The sequence below is a fragment of the Leptosomus discolor genome, chromosome 3 (assembly GCF_034619465.1).
Source record: "Leptosomus discolor isolate bLepDis1 chromosome 3, bLepDis1.hap2, whole genome shotgun sequence".
In the NCBI taxonomy this organism is placed as follows: Eukaryota; Metazoa; Chordata; class Aves; order Leptosomiformes; family Leptosomidae; genus Leptosomus; species Leptosomus discolor.
This window is the reverse complement of record NC_141393.1, coordinates 39,280,714-39,303,755: the sequence shown is the minus strand read 5'-3', so window position 1 is coordinate 39,303,755 and position 23,042 is coordinate 39,280,714. Positions and strand designations below refer to the sequence as shown.

General features: G+C 40.2%; 1 protein-coding gene across 1 annotated transcript in view; it reads left to right on the top strand.

The window, feature by feature from the left end:
• Positions 1–1,172: 1,172 nt before the first annotated feature.
• The window catches only part of COX16 (cytochrome c oxidase assembly factor COX16), a 52,677-nt gene continuing 30,807 nt past the window's right edge, over positions 1,173–23,042 (top strand). Inside the window, exons 1-2 of the mRNA XM_086463634.1 lie at positions 1,173–1,232; positions 13,920–13,997. Of these exons, the coding sequence (XP_086319760.1) occupies positions 1,173–1,232; positions 13,920–13,997 (138 nt within the window). The remainder of the gene's footprint in view (positions 1,233–13,919; positions 13,998–23,042) is intronic.

Below are 23,042 nucleotides of genomic sequence, written 5' to 3'. Positions count from 1 at the left end.
GAGCCAGCAGTGTGCCCAGGTGGCCAAGAAGGCCAACACCATCCTGGCCTGTATCAGAAACAGTGTGGCCAGTAGGAGTAGGGAGGTGATCGTGCCCCTGTATTTGGCACTGGTGAGGCCGCACCTCGAGTACTGTGTGCGGTTTTGGGCCCCTCACTACAAGAAGGACATTGAGGTGCTGGAGTGTGTCCAGAGAAGGGCAACGAAGCTGGTGAAGGGTCTGGAGAACAGGTCTTATGAGGAGCGGCTGAGGGAACTGGCTTTGTTTAGCCTGGAGAAGAGGAGGCTGAGAGGAGACCTTATCGCTCTCTACAGCTTCCTGAAAGGAGGTTGTAGCGAGGCGGGGGTTGGTCTCTCCTTCCAAGTGACAAGCGATAGAACAAGAGGAAATGGCCGCAAGTTGCGCCAGGGGACGTTTAGGTTGGACATTAGGAAAAATTTCTTTACCGAAAGAGTGGTCAAACATTGGAACAGGCTGCCCAGGGAAGTGGTGGAGTCACCATCCCTGGAGGTGTTCAAAAAAATGTGTAGATGTGGCACTTCAGGACATGGTTTAGTGGGCATAGTAGTATTAGGTCAATGGTTGGACTTGATGATCTCAGAGGTCTATTCCAACCTAAAGATTCTATGATAATATGCAGCAGCCCTAACCCAAAAACGAGAATGCTTCTGTGCTAGGTGTGGTACAAACACCCAAACAAACCAGCACGTTTGCACAAAAAAAGCTTCCAGGAGGAGTAACGGGTGGGGAGATCTCATTCCACATGCCATAGATGGCAGATGAAACAAACAGGAGCAGAAAGCTCCGAGGGGCTTCAGGACAGCCCGGGTTTGGCAGCCACGGAGCCAGACCATGCTAAGCCTCGATTCCCCTCCCAGCACACACACGCCGTTACCGGCACCCCCGGCCTCAAACCCCAGCTCGCTAGGCCCGGTCGCGCTGCACAGCTCGCTTGGATGCCGGCCCACCCTACCCGAGCCCGCTCCCTCCGCCAAACCGCCCAGGGGCGCACAGAAGGCAGCGCGGGCACCACGGCGGAACCCAGTTTCCCCGTGCGCGTTGCCGCGGCGGAGGGGAACGCTGTGGCGAACGGACCCCCGTCCGCCGGAAGCGCCGAGGCCGGGCCGGAGGCGGGTGGGGCGCCGCCCGGGGCATGTGGGGAGGGAGGGGGATGGAGAGGCTGTGGAAGGTGTGGAGGGGCCGCACGATGACCTTCGGGGTCCCCCTGTTGGTGAGCACCGCGGTGTGGGGCGGACACCGGCACCCGCAGCGGCACCGGCGAGGAAGGGGCGCGGCGCGGGGGCGGGCCGGTGCGACGCCAGGCCCCACCCCGGCGGCACCCCGTGGGGTCGAGCGGGCTCCAGGGGTGCTACGGTCCCGGCGCTGGCTGGGGGCCCGGAGTGGGAGGTCTGGCCCCTTGAGGGCACGGCCCAGGCTGCGGGCGCATGCGGAGTCCTTCTGCCGTGCGGTGGAGGGGGCAGCGTGGGGCCGGCACTCCGCGGGGGGTCTGTGGTGGCGTCGGGGGGACAAGGGCTGGGTTTCGGCTGGCAGGGAGGAGCAGGGTGGGGGCTGGCAGCTGGTGGACGTTGCTGCTGGTCCCCACGCTTGTCAGCACCGGAGGGGGACTGGTATGTGCCCGGAAGGGAGGCGAAGGGAGGGCGTGAGGCCTGTGCCCCGCTCTGCCCGCGGGGTCAGCGGGGGCCTTTGGGGTTCAGGGGAAGGGTTGTAAAGGGTGCTTTTAAAGATAGCCCCAACTAAAAGGTGAGGGAAATGCGCCTTTGTGTTTTTTCTTCAAAACACTGCTTATGTGTTTGTCTTAACTTATGTGGCTTTTCAGCGGGTTTTAAACCGCAGTGGCAGCGTCAGGCTGATAATTTGTACATCCAAATAAACTGAAAGAATTTGGGTTAAATAGGGTATAGTTACAGTTGTGTCAAAGTGACAGGTGAGGCATAACTATTTAGAATAGTTGAAAATAGAAAAGAGCAGTAAAGTCATAGGAATAAAACAATTATAGGACAGACAGCATAATAGATTGCACTTGCCTGTCCTAAGTACCTGTGCCCGTTAGAGGAAAATTTAAACAACTTGGATGTGCTTATGGATAAAAACTCAGCAAGGAAGACAAAAGCAGCAACCAGGACAGTGTGATTTTTGTTATGCAATTCACGGGTCATTTTCCATATATACAATACAAATTTCTAGGTGGATGAAGAGTAGGACAAAGGATAATTCCACATTTTTATAATACTACTGGAGAAATTAGTGTCATTCTCCTCATATCTTCAGTGGCATGCTATGGTCCAGAGAACAGTGACACTTGTTAAGAGTTAAAAAAGTTTAAGGCCATTTATTTTAAAGTGACAATACAGAGGTTCTAGAGTAAGGACTTTAAGTGGAAATATTAATGCAATTGAATGCACTGAAGTATCTTTTCTCAAAATACTGATGAAGACATTTCTAAGAAATGAAAACAGATTTAAAAAAAAACCCAAACAAGCCACCAAAATAGTGTGATACCACCACAACTGTATGAATCATTTGCATCAGCAACTCCACTCCCTGATACTGCAGACAACCTCTTCATGTACCACCTCGCATAAAGTGATCAAGCGCAGTGTTACACCTGTTGAGATATCCTGCTGCATGCATGTGTACCTAAAAGGCCATCCAGAACTTTGCTGCTTTCGATCTTACACTGAATTTATTTTGCTTTCCAATTTTTCGAGTTATTTTTTGAGTTCTCTGACGTTATTCTGTAGTTTAATAACACTTTTTATAGATGTTTAGGGTTGGATATAGTTTTAGGTCACAGTTCTATTGTTTATGTAATTATTCGAGATTTGCAACTTCCCTTTCAAAATGAGGGGAACCCTGGTGGTTTAGTACTCTCCAGCTCAATTTGAACTCCATAAAAGGTTTGAGGAAAATGTTACCTGATTAAATGATAGATACTTAAAGGTGGTGATCTGATGGGGAAAAAAGTCACCATAGCTTTTCAATAATAAATATATGAGATTTGATAGGTTAACTAGGGTAGTGGATGAGGAGATGTAACTGATACACAAGATCTTGACTTTGATAAAGCTTTGTGCATTACCTTTCCTGTGAGAACTGCACATAGGGAAGGTCTGGCAAAGCTACGCTTCTTATAATTTGTGTTCTCAAAGGATTGAAAAAACCTTGTAAAATGAAGTTATCAAATGCCTTCCAAATTGAAAGGTATCTCAGGTGGGGTGGGTCCTGCAGAAACAATGTGGGCTGTAATATTGTGAAAAAACAAATGTCATTATAAGGCACAGCAGCTTGTCAAAGGTAAACTGAAATATGGAACAGGACTCTTCCAGTCTACTCAAAGTCCTCAGCTGGAGTAGTTTTCCAGTGTTGTGGTGCCATTGTAGAGATGATGAAGAAACTGTGAAGTCTAGAGGAGAGCAACATGAACGATACAGCAGACATTCCACCGATAAGGAATGCTTGAAGGAATCGACTTGGTTTATTTTAGAAAAGTCTGAAGAGTTCCGTAGATCTCATATTGAGAGTGGTGATTGTTTTCCATAGCTTGGTAAAGAAGTACCAGAATAAATGAGTTTTAGATCAGATGTTAGGGAAGTGTTACTCTTTGTCAGGATAAAGCAGTCATGATGCATACTTAGGGTTTTTGAGGAGAGGTTAAACAACCATCTGGCAGTGATGGTGTAGATTTTCTCAGTTCTGCTTCAGTGCTGGAGGTAGGACTTCAGCTTCCCAGGCCAAGGCAGGCCTGCGGTTGTCCCCTTGGCCCTCCTGGTGTTTTTGCATGATTTGCCAGAGGTCATAGAAATTTTTGAGACTGGTGTCTTTGACTTCATACTGCCTAGTTTCATTCTGTTTCTGTTCCTGCAGAGCTCTTTCTTCCAGAGACAATATTCTATAGAGAAATACTCTATCATATTTCTTTCCAGGGTTTCCTGTCTCCTGCCTTAAAATTACACTCCCCTGTGAATACTTCAGAACGTTTCTGTGTTGCTGCCCAAAGGCATCCCAAGGAGTAAGAAAAAGGAAAATTCATGCAATTCTTGTCAGTTCCCCAGCTGTCCATTGAACTTTGAAAGCATCTCTGAGACTGAACAGAATTGTGCTAAAAGATCAATTACAGCAAAAAAGACACTGAATCTATGCACAGAATCAGAAGGAGTGTGCCTTTTTAACCCTTTAAGTTCTGCTGAATTTGTTGATATACTGAAACCAAAGGTTTCTGTTAGATTCTTGCATCTTGTTCATTGTTTTTTCACTAGAGAGATACGGGACTTTATTCTTCAGCACTGCTGGTCTCTTCATCAGTACCATATTTGCTTTCTTTATTAAAAATAAAAAATCAAACGGCTTTCATATCGTCCCTTCTTACACTGCATATTTGAATGAAAAATCCCTGTACCCTTTTTCTAAAGGCTCCAAGGTTAAAGAGGTCATAATTCAAAGACAGATAGGTGTCTCATTGTACACATGCACGCACAAATATATATTAAAAACATTTCTTACTTTTTAGTGTAAATTGCCTTGATCTTTTTTCTTTGTTCTTTTGGGCTTGGGGCTATTAGAAAATTTCGATGCTGAAAGAATTTTCTTGGTTGATCTTTAAACCTCGAATTGACAACAGCTTTCAGAGTAAGATGTGTAAATCACAGTTTTCAGTCGTACTTTCTCAGAAGATGAGAGTGTTTCTTTGTGAGCACCAACAAGACTGTAGGGTGTCAGAATTAAACCCGCAGGAAACCTTGATTTGTGAATGTTTCCTTTAACTCTGTAAACTTTGCAGATAAGATACCTCTGCACAGTAAGCATGCAGGAGAGAGTGATGTAACCTGGCATGGGATACCTTAACACTTGAGTGCTACAGGGTGAGTAGTCCTAAAGCATTGGTAAAGATGGTAACGTCTGTGTAGATGTTGGGATGAACTCCAGCAACCTTACAGATGTGTCTGTAAAATTTGCTGTTATGATGGAGGACTGTGCCGCCTCTGTGGAAACTTAAACATCTTTGTCAGCTACATTGACATCGTGATAAATGGGAACTCTTTCCTTATCACATGAAGCTTAACTTACAAGTCCTCAGGATACTTTGATGTGTTACAGAAGAAGAGCTTCAGTCACTGCTGCTTTATATTCCACAGTTGACTCTACCTGACCAAAAGGGATGTGTCTGTCAATGTCCTACTGCTGCTGTGATGCTTCTGTAAGATCTTGAGAGGACAAGGCTCTTTGGTGTTACAGCTAGTGGACCTGGTGTTGTACCTTCCTTATGAGACACTGAACATGTGAGGTTACTTCTGTAGTGCAACTGAAAGTTTGAAGGTTGCCAGAAGTCACTTTTTCAGACAGATTCTAGATCATTGGGGAAACATGTTTGGATTTCAAAATTGCGAGGCAGTAACAGTTTTAAAACACATGTTAAAGAACCATTATTTCATATGCTCACACCACTTTCCAAAACTTGTGTTTGTGGTTCTGTCTCTGTCCAATTCTAGACAAGGATCTTTCATACTCTTAAGTTTTAAAACAGATGTATAGGTGCGGTTCCAGTTCTGCTGTCAGCATGTTGCAAGGGAAAAATTAAATTCTGAGGATCTGAAATGGTGTCTCGACAGAAAATACAGTCTGTGGCTCATTTGGTGATTTGTATTGCACTATATATGTAGTGCTGCAAGTTCCAAATTTGCAGTATGTTGCAACATTCTCCACATCCATAGCTGTAGACTTTGACTTCATTTTTCTGGTTTATTTTTCCTCATCCTTTAATGACTGTACTTTCACAAGTACTTTGCTTCTCCTTCTGGATCTTGTCTTTGACATTTTATGTGCTGTGCCTAGTGTTGCCAAAAGAGAAGATGGGGGTAGCCTGGAACAGAGAAAGATTTTTCTGTGAATAAACATGTGTCTAAAATATTTCCATTAGTGTTACAGACTGTAGTACAATGCTATCTACATTGCTGCCTTGAACAGTGCAGGTTTACTTTGATGTACACCTTGTCAAAAGATGCCAAGTGTGCATGTCATGTACAGGAGAAGAAAAAAGGTCAGATTAGAGAGAGTCCCTAACGATTGCTGCAGCGATGTGGTCAGTGCTTCTAGGCACCGTTAGAGAAGGTCAGTGGCATCTCAGGCCCTTGTTAATGAACCAGTTGTCTCTCAACCTTTTTGACAAACAAAACAAAAGGAAAGAAACCTTTCCCAGACATCAGGACATGAAATTACATGTTTGTAGATTACTGCTGAAGTCAGGGTCATTTGGAAGCCATGCCTGATGCTCAGAAATGTTTTGCAAATATTGTGAAATGGTATTTAATTGTGCTCCGAGTCACTAGAAGTTTTACAGAGTTAATGGTTAGGGAAACTTAAGTTTGCATCATTAAATAACTGAGTTTCCGAAGACTTCTTTAAATACAACAGTCCTAATTAATATCATAAAAAGCTGCTGAATTCCGATTCCAAGGCACACTTTTTCCTACGGATTCTGGAGGATCTGCCCATAAATGATGATGTGAATGCTGAGAAATGTGGAAAATTCTTCTCAGGAGTAATCATGTTTCTGAGATCTATTGTTGCTATCAGTGTCTGTGTGTAGAAACTGTTATTACATTATCTTCTGATACTGTTTGAAAAAGGATTACTACCATCAGCATTTTTCAGTTTTAGATATGTCAGTGTTATTGTTAACATCATTCACATTATCGCCTTGAACAATTCATAATACTGAATTGCTGGACTTTTATTAGTATCTATTACTTCATGTAACTTTACAATGAAGTTTGACATATGCAGAACAGTTGATTTAAATGTTAATATGCTTTTGAGAGATGAATAGAAGTTAACATTTACCCATGAGAAGAGGATTCTGACTTCTAATATATGTAGATAAATTGTGATTGCCTGTAAAAGTCTCAAGTATTAACATTTCTAGCCTAGAAAAGTAATAAATACAAACCTGGTTTTAGAATTTTAAAATGGTTGCTCCCAGTCAGTAAACCACAGAGCATTGCTTTTGTGCTTCAGTGACTTGTATTATAAATATTGGGTCTCTAAGCTTATGATGAGATACATCTCCAACTTCTGCTGCCCTTCTGCTTTGCATCTCCTGTTCATCTGTGTGTGTTTGAATCCACAGCGGAGTGTGGAGCTGTTCCAGGCAAAACCACCCGCTGGAACTGTTTGTGCAGGAGTGGAAGCCAGCGTGTTCAAGCCAAATGGGCTTCTGTGGACTTCAGTTTGTGCAGTCTGGATTAGCTGACTTCCATCTTTCAGTTGACTGTCAGGCCTTAACATTTCTGAGCTCATCTTTTGAATCAACGCCTTAAACTCTTCTTTTGATTCTTAATCTTTGAGTACTATTTTCCAGATAAGTGTTAGGCAAATGAATAGGCGCTCTTTAGTACTCCAGATTTTCTCTCTTTTTCATTTTAAAACATAAAAGAGTGTATTTTCATTGTTTAATGCTGTTAGAATGGATGAATCTGGCACTCAGGGGAACTGACGTTCTCTGTTGAGCCTCAGAACAGGAGCATAAGGACAGATTTGCCTGTTTTTACTTGGTGTGTTTGGTCCTGCTCCAAGTCTCCACCTTCTTCAAGGGGTGGTGAAAATAAAGATGTAAGATTGATATTTACTCTGTAGTACATTTCATCTTCATCCCCTGTCCAGCGTTGTTGATAGGGAAGTAGCGGTTTCTTATGTTCTTTAATTCAGATTTCAGTTTATTGCTGTTTTGAGCTAGGCCTAGCACATCACAAGAACACCAGGTTGCCACGAGATGTAAACAGTTTCTCATTGTAGTGTACCTTGGCTAGATTTGAACCCATGAGTAATGGGAATCATAATTTTAATAAGGAATTGAAATTTAGCCTTTTAGAAGCTTGTGAAGAAAGAGATGGTGTTGTTCAGAAAGTGCAGCTTGACCACCATGGCAGGCTTGGTTTTCAAACAGCTGCAGCTGTTGAGTGAAATTCCCTTGTCATCTGACCAGCCCAAGCAATGTGTGTAATGCAAAATGACAAAGCTGTGGCTGAAAATGCCCTTTTTTGCTAATACTTATGCTGAAAAACATATGGGTTTCTGTCTCTTCTGCATTGTTCTTAGATTGGTTTCTATTAAATGCATTTTCTGTGCTTTCCAGCCTGTTACGAAATGGGCATTTTAATAAACAAAGGTTTTGTTTTCTTCCCAAGGCACAGAATAGTAGCACTGAAAGGATATGGATGGTTTTTGTTGCACTTTGGCCTGTAGCCATTTGTATTTGCAGTCTCCAAAATCACTGCTTTGAACGTACTCTGTATTGAGCCAATTAGCTTGATACCTTGGGTCAAGTTTAATACTCTGCACAGAGTTTTTACATGCCGTGAGAACCGCACTGTTCTGCTTTATCAGTCAGTCACGACTGGCTCCAGTTTATACCAGCTGCTGTCCTGGGTTGCCGGCATGATGTCTGTGTGGTCATCTACTGTCATATTTCAGCCATTTTTGAATGTAATGCAGTTCAGTCTGTCTGCAGTTTGTGAGTTCTAGTATGTGTATTAAGTCAGTGCATCCTCTTACTTTGTGGTGTTTTTGGACAAAATAAGGGATGTATAGTTTGTTTTTTGTTTTCCTGCAAAGGAGGCCGCTGATCTGAACTAAAAATGATTTCCATTTGTTGCAGACAAGAAGAACAGGTAGACCCTCTCCTGTTCGCATCGAAGGAGGGGGAAGGATTTACTAAGTTTATGAGAAGACTGCACTGCTTTTCTGTCTTCTCAGCGGTTTCAGCGTTAGAGCCAAGTGCTGGAATGGCTGTGGGAAATAAACTCTGGAGAGTTAGAGCTGGCAGAGGGGGGCGCTTCAGCTTAAGATGACTTGCCTAGGTCTTTTCTGGGACTGGCAGTGTGCCCTGCTACTTTATTTAAGGAAGAAAAAAAGAGACTTCAGTCTTCTGGGCTGTCAGATTGCCATCTTTCACCAGTCTTGCATTGCATGTATGACAGTTCTTTAAAAAGGAAACCCCAAAACCCTTTTTACCGTGATCACTGCAAACTAAAATAAAATCATTCAAATGACTGTTGTAGCTTTGAAGCTCTGGTGAATAGCTGGAGGGATTTGCAGCAGCAGTCTTGAAGAAGAGGTTAGAAAATTATCATGCTCCTTCTCCAGTGATGTGTATAACAGTTCCCACCACTGCATAACCTGTGTTGCCAGCATTAAATATTATGATTTGGTTAATTTAGGGATTTATGACAAATGTATTTTGTAATCTGGCTTTCACAATTGCTACTATAGCAGGAATGGCTTTCTCTAACAACAGGGATGCCTGTAATATGGCAAATTGCTGGTGCTGCCAGAGAAATAGTTTCTTGTTATTTTGTTAACCCAAGGAGCTGAAGATGGCTGCTTTAGATTATGCAGGAAACTAAAACAGTAGGGGTGTGCTGTAAGTCTCAAGTTCTTCTGCTGTTATGAGTCCTCAGTGACCATCCCTCTGTAGTTGGTGACAAATACAAGTATTTCCCACACTAAGATGTGGTTCAAGGCATCAGTCATCCATCATGATGCCATCCATAACTGATTGCATAACATACTTCCCAATGGAGAAGTGAACAAATAGAATTTTTAAAAGAATGTTATTAAAGAGAATTTTATGTCATTTTTTTACATAAAACATTTATTGAGGTTGCTGAGTGTATGTGACAGATGGTGCTCTTATGTCACATCCTATCTTTCATTTTGTTTTGGAACATACAAGTCTTCCATGCATGCATAATTGCATTACAACATTGTAGGGTTTTTTTTTGTATACTCATTGAAACGTAAAGGAATAATCCAATGTGAGATCTTTAATGGGGGATTGTGCTAGCAGTGCTGTTAAGCTGTTTGCTTTGGTGTTAAGTGCTGGCTAACCAGTATGTTTTATGATTTTTGCCTTCTTAAGGCAAACTTCAGGTGTAAAAGAAAAAGAAGTTATCATTTCATCAATGTGCTGAATGCATTCAAGTAACTAGACAGATGCTGCTCACTACATAATAATGGTTTTTGCTCCACATTCTGAAGCATATAAAAGGAATAGTTCCCCCACAATGAAAGAATGTGGGTATATTTGAACTTCCCAGCTTCAGTACTCTTCAGATGCCAATGCCTTAATATTTTATCATTTACGTACTTGTATGATTCTCAAATTGGAATGAAGAAAAATATTTTGTTATATGTGGCATTTCTTTGCCCCTTTCAGTTAACTGGAGAGTGAACTTGAGCCTGACTTCATTAGAAGGTTGCCAACCTAACTGTTTTATTTGTATGACATCCTGAATAACTTCTGCTGTCTCTTTTACATCTGGACTAGTGGATGGAACATGCTGGACTTCGCTGTTGCCCTTGGCTTACATTGAGTAAATTTGTCAATTGTAGTGCTTTTTTAACTGAAGAGTATTTTGCAAGGAGTGTAAAGATTATCTCTGTGTTGCTAATTGGGAAACTAGAAATGTAAGTGAGAATATGCAAAGCCAACAATTTTTAACTTGAGTCTTATCCCACTTCTAATTATTTTGATTGGTGACTTGATGCTTCATTGTTGTTTGTATGTATGCATTCTTCCCTTTAAATACAGTTAAGTTAAATGAAAGTAGTGAGGACATCTTCCTTCATAATGCAGAGAAGAGAAAGGAAACACTTAAACCAAGACTAATATTTCCACTCAATGCATTGTCAGTCACTGAGTCCTTTACTATCTTTAATGCTATTATTGTTGCATAAATTCATTTATACCTTCTTTTATTGGCTTTTGAACATAGTTTTCAAGAATATAATTAACTGAATAGCTGTCCATTGCTGCTCTGGCTTGTATAGGTCAAGGCAATTCATGCTCAGGGCTGTCAGCTAACTGTATTGACATGCTGTTGCTTGATTAAATAAGTGCTGAATATGACTGATTCTGGTCTGGTTTTGCAGTGAAGTCTTAGACATCATGTTTGATTCTTTAGAACATTGGTCAAGTAAACTTGTATACGTATTGTTTGTATTTTTGTGTGTATTGTGTGCTTTTGAGAACTAATCTTAGTCCTAACTTTCTAGTGTGTAATATTTCAGTGGCATTTGTAATTTCTTACAGCATCAATGTAATCTGACACAGCCTCACTGAGGTTTCATTGTAAGATAAATCAACCGTTGCAGTATTGGAAGTGTAAAGGCAAGTGTACCAGTAATGCCCGATAGGCGTAAAGTGCCAGTGTGCCAGGCTAGTTACGCTGCTTATGCTGTATGAAGAGCAAAAGTACATCAGAAACCAAATGGGTTTTTTCCTTTCAGTAATATAAAGGTGATGTGAGTAAAATTACAGTCTCAGGCCAAAACCTGTCTAAAGGAACTGGGAGATGTGTGTGTATTGACTTCTTTATCATATGTATAGCTGGAAATATAAAACACACTGTGTGGTTGCTGTCAAACAAGTGATAGGATGTGGTGAGACAAAATGGGTAGCACATGACTTATTTCATGCAGCAACCTACTTGATTTCCCTTAGTTACGGTGTCATTACATAGTTTTAAATTATCAAAGCTAAAGAAAGTAATCTTTCTTTTTTAGCAGCAAAAGCACGGCTTTGTAAGCCACAGTGTATCTCTTCATTATGTTAAATAATAGTTGGGTTATGAGGAACAGTTGGCCAGTTAAAGATCTTCTACTTGTTCATGATGCATCTCCTAACAGTGTATACGTCATGCAAGTTTGTTGTTGGGCATACTAATTTTTAATTGATGTCACAAGTAATTGCTACTTTCTGCCTGGTTTAACAGCTGTGTAGTGAACCATTTCTAGTGCAGTTGCTTCTGCCCCGCCGTAGCCACTCTGACAGCATCCTAATACACACAAAGGCAATAAGCTGTGGTTTGTAGCAGCCCTAAACTTGTCTATAGCACTTCTGATTTCTGTTCGTTAGGACTCAGAGTTTGTTAAGTTAACTCGTTAGCTGTTAATTAACATAATTCTTGTTAGGAGTTAAAGAAGAGTAGCTAATGAAAATGTATGCTGAGGTGTCAACCATATTAAAATTCAATTATAGTCTGATCCTTGAGACTTTCAGCATTATGTGTTACTGTATCTTCAGCTGACAAATCTTCTGCTTTGACTGAATAAATCTTGAATAATGTTCAGGTTCTTTTTAACCATTTTGGTACTTTATTTTCTGTTTCCTGTTATTCTTTCTTACTAAAATACTGACACATGAGGAAGACTTATATGGGTACTTTTTTTTTTTCTGTTATGTGTTCTGATTATTCAGTATTCGCAAGAGCATAATTAATTCCTTGACCAGTTATGATACAAGTATGGTGCCATCCAATTTTTGGAAGGTCAAATTTCTACTCACTGAAAGTTAACTTGCTACCACATGATGATTTTCTGATTGGCTTTCCGAAATCAGAGTTCTGTGGCCTAGCAGCTGGATGTTCGTATCACAAAATTTTTGTCTATTTGTTTTTAATTATCAGCTATATTCTTAGGCTTATCAAAAGGGCTGGGCCAGAAAGAGACCAGAGCCTTTAACATTAGTTCCTGGGTACCAGTCTGTAACTTACCAGCACTGAAGTGTGAGTGCAGAGTGCGTTCACATGGTTGTGAGTGGTTTTACCTGCTTGATGGGAAATCCGGCAACTTTTAGGAGGGATAAATGTAGAAGGCTTTTTTTTAAAAAAAAAAAAAATAATTGAATTAGTATGGCTTTCAGGTCTCAGTGACCTGAACTTCGGTTAGCATACTTTTTGGAAAGAACATACATTTTGACTGCCTGTGCAGCATAATTATAACAATTCTTGGACACAGGCCGTTACTGCAAACCTAATATGTAGCAAGAAATCAGCCAGCTTTGTGTAGAAAACAGTTACCAGTGCAGCAGCAGCCTGTAATGAAGGGCTGTAAGAGCAATGTGGTGTGATAAAATAGGGTGGTGTTTGGGTTGTTTTGGTTTGTTTTTTTATTCTTTCACTCGGGTCCCTAGAGCTTCCTCATCCTTCCACCTTCCTTAGATGTGTATCTCTAGATGTGAAGCCTTTTGGCCTCCTGTGCGTCTGTCTGAACAGAGAACAGCAGACGGAGTCGTGTCAGGTTAGAGCAGGAGCAAGAGGCCTGATTCTTCCACAAAGTAGCTAGATTTCTAAGCTAATTTTCACGTCCTTAATGGTGTTTGTTAACAGTACTTGATCTTTTGGGTCTGTACATTTTTAATGGTAAAAATACATAGACAGTTTTTTGATATCCCTCTGTCATAAGAAAGGATAATTTAACAATTTCTTTATGTAGATATGAAGGTTCCCCCCACCCCCATTTCTCCCTTTATTATTCTTATTTATAAGCTTCACAGGTGTGGAGGGAATTGAGAGACAACTAAGGAGGCAATAGTAAAAGCGCGGGTGTGCTTGTTATGGTTTCTTAGCCTATGTGGTAATGTATCTTGAACCACAGCTCCAATCAGTTGGTCTGTTCAGAAGCTTAATTAGATCTCTTACCCACAGATATCAGAGTAAGTCAATGTGGTATTGTTACCTCCCCATGGAGTTTGATAAGAATAAATCCTGTGGTGGTGAGGTAAAGGTTCCTTTGCTGCAGTTATGTCAGGAGGCCATATGGGGAGGGAAAAGGAGGGGTAAGAGGAGAGGAAGTCCCTAGAAAACGTGAGCCATGAAGCAGCTGTCTTTGTATGAAGGAGGAAATTTGTGAAATCCAGGCCCAGAGAGTGGAAGAAGGCTCCGACTTTGTATATACTCCCTCTTCTCCTATACATATTTTCCAATTGATTATATTCTTCAGTTCCTAGTGTTTCTTTTGGAAGAATAGTAGTGTCCCTCAGTAAATGAATTGGGTCAATATGCAAAGTATTCTTTTTCGTAGTAGTCCTAATATGTCTGTTGGTTTTGGTTTTGTTTTTCAGCTGTATCTTGTTGGAGGATCTCTCGGACTCCGTGAATTTGCTCAAATAAGATACGATGTCCACAAACTACATGGCAAGGTAGTTGAAATGGTTTTCTTTACTTTTCACTTCATTTTGCATATGTACTGTCTTCTGAAGGATTGCTAGGACAAGAGGACTGTTGGTATTGGGGATTTGCCTTTCACCACTGGGCCCTGGGCTACAGCTGGGGCTCTTAGGCAGTGAGTAGTGTAGGTAACAATAAAGGGGCTTGACATGATGGTGAATCCTTTTACCATCTGTGAAAAAGATGAATGTAAATAGTAGAAAAATCTTGTTCCTTTGGTCAATTGTAAGTGGCAATTCTGAGTCCCAAGAAAGAAGTGTAACACATCTAGAAGGAGGTTATTACAAAGATACTGTATCTGATTTAGACTAAGAAAACATATTTTAAAAGGTTCTGTTTTCAAATAATACTTGGCATTGAGTATATAACGTTAGATGGTTTTTGGGGCTTGGCTTTGCATTGACTGAGCTAAGCAGATACCTTTGACATTGTGCTACAATCCTCTTTAAGCTGTGTGAAGGAAACAGGAGCTGGTCTTTACTCAGTGTATCAGAATGTACTATGTGGAAGAAACCTTTCTTTAAACAAACTGGAGACCTGAATAAGGGTCATAGCTTTCTTAGAGGTGACGCTTAGACCTCTAAGTGTAACACTAGTTCCAAATTGTGTATGAAGTGATCTGAAAGGAGCATGTCAGTTCAGCAGAAAGTAATATTGGCTTGCTTTCCCTAATGTTGTAATATGCAGGTCTGCCATTGCAATGCAGAGGCACTCTGGTCTCAGTGCTGGTGACTTGCAGGTGGCACGAAGCTTTTTTGAAGACTATATGGCACTTTGTATAAAACATTTTTGTGTAAGACTCTGGACGCTCTGGCTTTCTACTGTGGTCAAATCTTTGAGATCCTGAGCTGTTGGGAGTTTGAAGACCTCCTTGTTTTGTCTTAGACATTTTGTGGGCCGTCTGAATTACTTTAATCGTTCCTCATTGTTCCTTGTGTTGCATACCTAGCTGTGGCCTTTGAAGCACCATGTGGCCCGCTCCTCCTCAGTCCTGTATTTGATACAGCCCACAGACAGGGGAGAGTAATCTTGCAAATCTTTACTCCAGTGCTGTCTCCTGGGTAGTTATTTTCTATCAGTCCTGAGCTTTTAGGACCAACTGGAGCCTTTAAGTTTTTCTCCAACCAGATGGGGATCAACAGGGGCAAGAATTTACCTGTTGTGTTTCTGTCAGATTGTTGGTCAGATTCATACTCAGTGAAATTACATTTGGCCTCCATGATCTGCACTGTGACCGCAGTCCAGGGAAAAAACCCGGTAATAGTTGTGCTTGTTCAGATCTGTGAGGCTCCTTGTCCTAGCATTTATAATCAAGGGAAGCATCATTGAATTAGACACTAGTACATGAAAGCTCTGAGGGGAAGCTACTACAGCCTGGAGTTCTCAAGCTCTGAAAAGCTAAAAGAGGATGTCTGGATTCTGCTCTAACTGGTATTACTTAAGCCTGCAGCATCTCTTTTGTGTTTTCTTTTTATTTAGGAGTAGGTGAAATTTAAATAAAGAACAATGCAGTATTGGCTGAGAATCAGCAACACTAACTTTGGGCTCGTTTGTAGACAGACAGATCAAAGCAATGCGTTCCATTAATTTCTGTTTCTGTGTTCTTAAAAATAGAGTTAAGAACCATTCTAATTCATTGAATAAGATAGCAAAAAAGATTAGAATGTATTTTAACGGATAAAGAAACCTAGTTTAAGATGTACAGGAAACTCAGGAAAAGAACATTAATCTAAGTAATTTAAAATGCTATAAAAATCCTGATAGTCATAACATCTGTTTAATTTGTCACTGGTATAAATTTTTTCTGTTGGAGTAGTATATGCTTTTCTCATATAACACACTTTGACTGGTGTAAGTCCTTATCAGAACAGGGACAAGCACTCCTTTTGGAGGGGTTGGGCAGTTATACACAAACTGCAATAGGCAATAAAATAAATAGGATTTTATTTTTGTTACAGTTGCTCCTATGGAGTAACGACAATGTTTAATGAAATAACACTTTTCTTATAAGGAGCTCAAAAGACTTTCACAGAATTTAAATTACTTAATCTACATAGCCTTACTGTCAGAAAAGGCAGGATGATTATTTCCATTTTACTGCTGAAAAAATTGAGGTTGCAAAAAGTTAAGCAACCCATGCAAAAATAGGCTAGGATTTGTAATACCTGAGTCCCTGTCTCTTTTGATCATGCTTTAAGGATGTGCAAACTAGAGTATGCCCTCTTTTGTAAGCATGACTCCTAAACTTGTTTTCTTGCTAATTCAACTGCTAGATAGACAGAACTTAGACAATCCTTTTGTGGTATATCTTTACTAAATTTCAAATGCTAAACTGTGATCCGTTCCCTTCAAAAGTATTTGTCCTTTTCCTTTTTCAGGCTAAACATTCTCATTGTGCTGAGAGGGAAACCACGTTAGTAGGCAAGTTCTCAGTTGACAGTGATATTTTGAGGGAAGTGTTACAGTAGAACTAGTGTCTGTGTTTCAGTGACTAAGGGGTTAACTGTGGCTTTCTCTTTGTGTTCTTGTGGCTTAATGAGCAAAAGCTGCATTAGTGATGATGCCTGTGTTATTAATGTCAAACTGGCTTTTGAAGAATGTTTCTTGATAAAGGAATTAAAATTCAAGAGAAAGTGGTGGTTTGGACTTTTGAGGGAGTGTGGTTTGATGGTGATGCGTTGGACTGGGCCTGGGAGAGAGACAGAGCCTAGAGCTGTAGCTGGAGTGGGGCTGGGAAGCAGCTACGAAAGGAATTCTGTCCTCTTATTCGTTTGGGTCATGGCTTGGGATCTTGGGCTGAGGCTTAGCTGATGTGTAAGGGAGAGAGAGCCTAGAGCTGCAGCTGAAGAGGGGCTATTAGCATCTGAAGACCAGATATTTTATCCGTTTAATATAGCATCTTTGGATGTCAGGGCTTTGTATATGCGCATCTCTTGCAGAAGCAAAAAAAGATTTTGGGTACACCTTCATTTATTCAGGATACCTAGATCACTCATGTTCCCTCAGCACACTGAATGTTCTGCGTTTAAAATGAACTTATGCTGAGACTCTTATTAATGTAAATGCCTGTTTATGCTAGTCAGAATTCTCCTGAAACTAATCAAGGATTTCGCCATTATCTGTTGTTGCCAAACTGTCCATTAATGGAGAAATCATTAGGTTAGGTAATTGTTTCTTTTCTGTGAAGAATTTGTGCAAATCAAAATTGGTTATAGAAGACCAGGTATGCTTATGGGAAAATCATTGGAATTAATGGAGAAGAAATGAGTAGGTTTACAGAGGCATCGTTCCAAACACCTTTATTCTCAAATGGAAAACTAGGCCATTTCTTTGTCTTACTTCTCATTATGTCTATAACTGAATAGAGATGCTTATTTAAGGAGGTTTTTTTTACAGAAGATGTGACTTCTATTAAATATACAGTAAAAGTTTCCTTTCAACTATATAATAATAAATTATTTTTATTTACTTTGTGTCCACTGTTGTCATTCAAGGCATGGTAGAGACTTGCTGATTCAGATCTAATTTTGGATGTAAGAATCTCAGACATGTGGAATGGTCTGTACTGTTGGCTGGTAGTTACTGTAGAGGGTTGAAGAGAAGCAACATATTAACTGCCTTGGAAAATCTAGGCTTTTAGCCCATCAGCAAACCATTTGGACTAATAATACCGAGTTTTTGTATGCTCCAAAACTGCTTTGTTGAAGAAGTGTTATTGCGAGGCAGGTTCTCAGAGTATGGAGGGTATAGAGGACTGAGCAAGTTCCTCCAGGATAACATGCAGAAAAAGCAGTTCTAGGAAGGCTAGACTGTCTAGGTCATTTTGTCAGGAACAAAACATCAGTTAGCCTTTGAAGTCTGCAGATAGTTCCTGCTGTGGATTACATATGAAAGTGTTACTATACTAACCTCTTTAGTGTTTACAAACTATGTAGATAGATACTGTTCAGTTTTCCTTTGTCCTAAGCAAAGCGAGTGCATCCCGAAAGTAGAATGCCAAGAAATGAGAATAATAATGTTTTCTGTCTTACTGAGGCAGAAAGTGGAGGCAATGAAGAGTCAAAATGACAGAAGTTCAATCTTTTTCTCCTGCATGAGTTTCACCCTTGAATCAGCTGTTGTGCATTAAAATATGTATGACCATTGCACAGCACTCTAGGAGTTAAAATGCAAGTGAAAATGAAAATACCTGACCTGTTCTTTCAGAATGCCATCCTCTGTGAGCTATAAAACTGTAAACCCAGGAAGAGAATAAAAAGAGCAATGGTGGTGGTGTGAAGCATACTCATTAGTAAGTATGCTAAGAACACAAACCTTTCTTTATGCAGTCTGAGTAGATGGCCTTTAAAATTTCTGTAAAGGGAATGGCAGTGTTTAGAGCTCCTTAGCTGATCTTTTTGACCAATTGACTGGCATGTAATTACCTGTGAGACATTGCTTATAGACACCTGCAAGATGTTAGTGTTGCCATTGTCAGTTCTCATTTATTGCATTTACTCAGTGTCTTGAAATCCTAACTCATGAAATGATATAACTGTGAGGATCTCAGCTTTCATTTTGTAATCCTAGACCTTGGAGTTGGGAAGAAGAGCCCATACGGTGCATAGAGGATTATCCTGGAAGCCTTGCTGTCCTTTGAAAAAGAAAAGAATGTGGAGTGGAAGAGGAAAGAAGGCTAATGCGATCACTTATGACACTGACATTTTACTGGTTTACAGCTGTTCTCATAATTGGGCTTGATAGTGATTTAAGTGTGTTGACTGTCTGGTTGGTTATGCTCAGTATTACAGTTTTAGAATACTGTTGGTAGGTCCCTGGTGTGGTTGTCCTTCAACATTGTGTCTTGAAGCTCACGAATGGGTGTCGGGACCCACAGCAGCGTGCAGTTTAAATAACTTCTACTGATCTTATTGGAAGTTTTATTTCCATCTTGTTCAGGTTCTTGCATCAATTCCCTCATCTACCATGGAGCTCCTCTCTGCCTATGAACAAGTCACTGAATTTTAGTGAGTCTCACTTTCTCAGTCTGTAAAAGGGAGATAATTAATGCTGCTCTACTTTACGTAGGGAACAGGAAAGTTAATTAATTCAAATAGATGGAATTATTTAAATTCGAATGAGTATTTTAAAAAATATTTCCTCAGGTGGGATCCATTCATTCAAGTGTTTTGAGTCAGGGTGAAATAGTTTAGGAGGAAACAGGAGCAGAGAACTGACCAGTTTCCATGAGGCTTTTATATCAGGGGAGAACACAACTGGCATTTGCCTCAGGACAGTCCAGGAAATCAGTCCAGCATTTTCTTGTAATTGCAAGTGGATAGTTGAGAAGTGATACCTGCCTATTAGAAAGCTTCTGTGCTGCAGTAGAAACATTGCTCTTGTTCACAGATGTACTGCAGTTTGTTTCAAACTGTTGAGTTGAGATGGTGACAACTGCAGCAGCATGGTGTTTAAATGAGGTTGCAACATCCACTCAGAAGGGGGAATAAATTTGCGAGTGACTGAACAAGACTATGCTGTGTTGCTGGCTGGCACATTCATGTTGCTGTCCTTATGTAAACTAGCTCAGGTGTGTCTACAGGAGTTGCGCGCATAGGCATGCCCTGAATGTAAGTGCCCCGTTTACGAAATGGTCTGTTGGTTATTGCTTCTATTCTGCCTGTTTATGAACTTCACCTGGATAGGATTTCTGTGACCCAGCAGAAGTTTGGTTTGGTTTTTTGGTTTGTTGTGTTGGGTTTTTTTTTGTCGTTGATGTTTTTCCTTGAAAAAGAAGCATTACAGAATTAAATGTAACTTAAAAGATTATTTTAAATTTAAAATGGTTTCTGAACAATCTGTTGTGTTTCTATATGTCACATAATTTCCTTCCTTTAAATAATGTATTCTATGTGAGGTTAAGATTTTAAAACAAAACCACCTAAACTTCTGAATATGTCTGTAGCGTTTACAGTTACACAAATAGTGCTATTTTTTACTTACAGCTGTGGAACGTCAGCAGATCGTCTCCGTCATTAAACATATTGCGAGCTACTAGTGCTATATAGAGCTGCTTTACTGCAATGTGTCTTATTTATCTTATTTGAGGATCTGCATCTGTGTTAGAAAACAGTATTTGCTCTATTTGCAAAGGTATCAAAGTTACTAAGAATTTAACTGAGGTTGCAGACAGAATTGTAGCAGGATGTAAAGGTGTGTTTTTCACTTTCTTCCCCCAAATTATTCAATGGACTGAAAATTGCAAGGTGTTTTTGTTTCAGTTCTTAATGGACAAGCATCCATGCTTGAAATCATATTACACCTTGGTGTTTCCAAAGATTGTAAGTCTGACCAAAACTTGACTGACTTCACCATTTCAAGGAGTAACCTGGATAGGCCAGGTCATTGTGATTGGACTGGACTGGCAAAGCCAATGGTGGTGTAGTTTGTTCTAATGACATCTGATGGACTTAACGCTATTGCTGCCAGCGCAGGTCATTCCATGCACTCAGTTATCTTCTGTCTTTCTCAGTTATCTGCAGGCTTTCTGCTTGATTTTGTTCCAAATGGATTTAGACTCATCCTCTAGACTTCCTGGTGTGTCAGCACCCCGTACCAAGCTAAGGTCAATTTAATTTAACACTGTTAGTACTCAAAATGGGTTATTTGTATTATTAGAGTTAGGGGAGTGAAATTTAAACACTTGGTATCTGCTAAGCTAAATCTAAATGTGTGTTTGTGGTGCTATGCGCTAAGTCAGGAATTCGTCTTCCTTACGTTTCCATTGTCTTAAATGAAATGCCTAGTTTGAGATGGCTATACAGGCTGCCTGGATAGCTGGTTTGAGAGAGAAATGCCCCCATAATACACTTCATTCAATTTCAAAATAGATGCTTGAGAATTACGTTGTTCTCTTTTGACTGACAGAAAAGTAGAGAGATTGAGCTCAACATTTTATTACCACATTTCAGTGAGATGAGTACCATCCTTAGTATATGAATAGGTTTATGTTTAATTTGACCACGTGAGATAAACCTCTGCCTAACTTCAGGTACAGATGAGGTAGGTTTTTGGACACATGTCTTAAAGTGGAATTTATTTTATCTAGAAATGCCTGTCTCTATTCAGCTGACTGTAGGAGGAGCCTAAATAGAGACTTTATGCTTCAAGTCAAAAGTTTAGATGGATAAAATTAGGTGAGATGAAGCCCACCCTAAGTATTCTTTCTCTGGAGCTTCACTGGCAAACTAGCAGATGGCTTGAAGGTAGAGCAACTCTTATTTAATCTGTTGTTTGTGTCTGAGGTATTCCGTGATTCTGGAGAGTTTCCTCCATGATTTCATAGGAGGTTTTAGTGATTTGAGCGTGAACAAAATCAGAATACCTTAAATTGGTGTCTGGTGGGATTTTTTGGATGGGGAAGGTATTCTTTCTAAACTTGTCAGCAGGGGAATAATTTTATCATCTGTCACTGAACTTGGAGGAATAATTAAGTCTTCTCATGTAGTGGTTTAGCCTTTATTTATTTTTAAATCCGTCCTGATATGTTTAATTGGTTTCAGTAAGCTAATTACAGAAACACAGCGTGGCAAGGGATTGATGTTGGTGATTATTGTTTTCCTCTTTTTTTTCCTTAAGCAGGTCAGGTTGGCCTGAGTCTCAAGTCTAATGAAGACAAACTTTGGCTAATTTCCTTGTGTAAGTAGATTTAGTTGATTTTCAAAGACTAAATTCATTAATGAACTTGGCCCTAGGTCCTCCAAAAATTAAGAATATAATATACTGAAATGTTGTTTGGTGCTTTAGAGAATGTCAGACGCATACATTTATGATTGCCTACCAGAGAAAAAAACTCAGATCTTTGTCAGTCGTTTATGTAATGAAGCGCATTTTACTAAATTAAGGCAGTCCTTGCTTTCAACCATGGCCTGCTTAGTGGAGGGTTTTAAAATTGGATGTTAAGTGTGAGGCAGCCTGGCTCCTGATTGATGGCTAAGCAGGCGCCCTTAGAGTGTCCTTGTTTCTGTTGGCAGGGGGAAACGTGGAACTTGTTACATCTTTTGACCGTGGTTCAGAATCATCCAAGGTAGTAATTTCAGTCCTGCAATATGGCACAGAAATGAAAGGGTAGCAGAGCTTTTCATACTCTGTATTGTGGTGGTACCAGATGTTCAGATGTCAGTTTTCTTTCTTGTTTCAGTTCAGTCCAGAGGGATTGCATAGAAATGAGTTCTTTATCCATGCTATTCCTGAAGATTTTGAGGTTCAGCTGGTAGTGTTGGGTTCATGTTTTTGCATTAATTTCAGCAAAAACTAATCTGTTTTGCTTGAGCTCAGATGACTTCCCCACTTTGTCTCTAAACAGCTGCTTACTGAATTTGCTATGATACCAGACAGAGGTTATGTTTTCATTTTTCAGACATCCTTTCAATTTAGCGTATTAACCACCATTTTTCTGTAAAAGGCAAATATGGAGTCAGTCTAGGATTCAGTAAGATTTTTGTTGCCACATTCTGAGGCTGACACTGTGTTTATAGTTTTGAATGGTTTCCAGCAATTGGATCCAACTAAACCCGCTGCTTATTATTACCACAAACAGCTTAAAGCACTGTGGGACAACCTGGAGATAAGGTAGTGCATGTATACCTGCCCTTTCATACAGTCTTGTATCAAGTTGAAAAAAAAGAGACCAAGGCCATCTTAGCCTGTTCTGATGAAACCAGGAAATGTGTCAATACCATAAGGCTTCTGTTAATAACTGAAACAGGTACAAGCTCTCAAAATCACAATGTGATTGATAAAATTTGGGATAGTCTCATTCAATCTGGATTTGATGATGTTAAAATAGTAAAACAGAGATTATTTTGGTAATATTTGTGTTCACTGATGAAGAGTTAAAGCTGTACTATTTTTTTAGCTTTGAAATATCTGGTATTTAAATGAATCTTTAATTTCAGTCTTCTAATATTGTGCCAGCATAATTTTTTGGCAATGAATATGAAAATGTATTGTTAATGATACTGAGTTTGGCCAGAGAC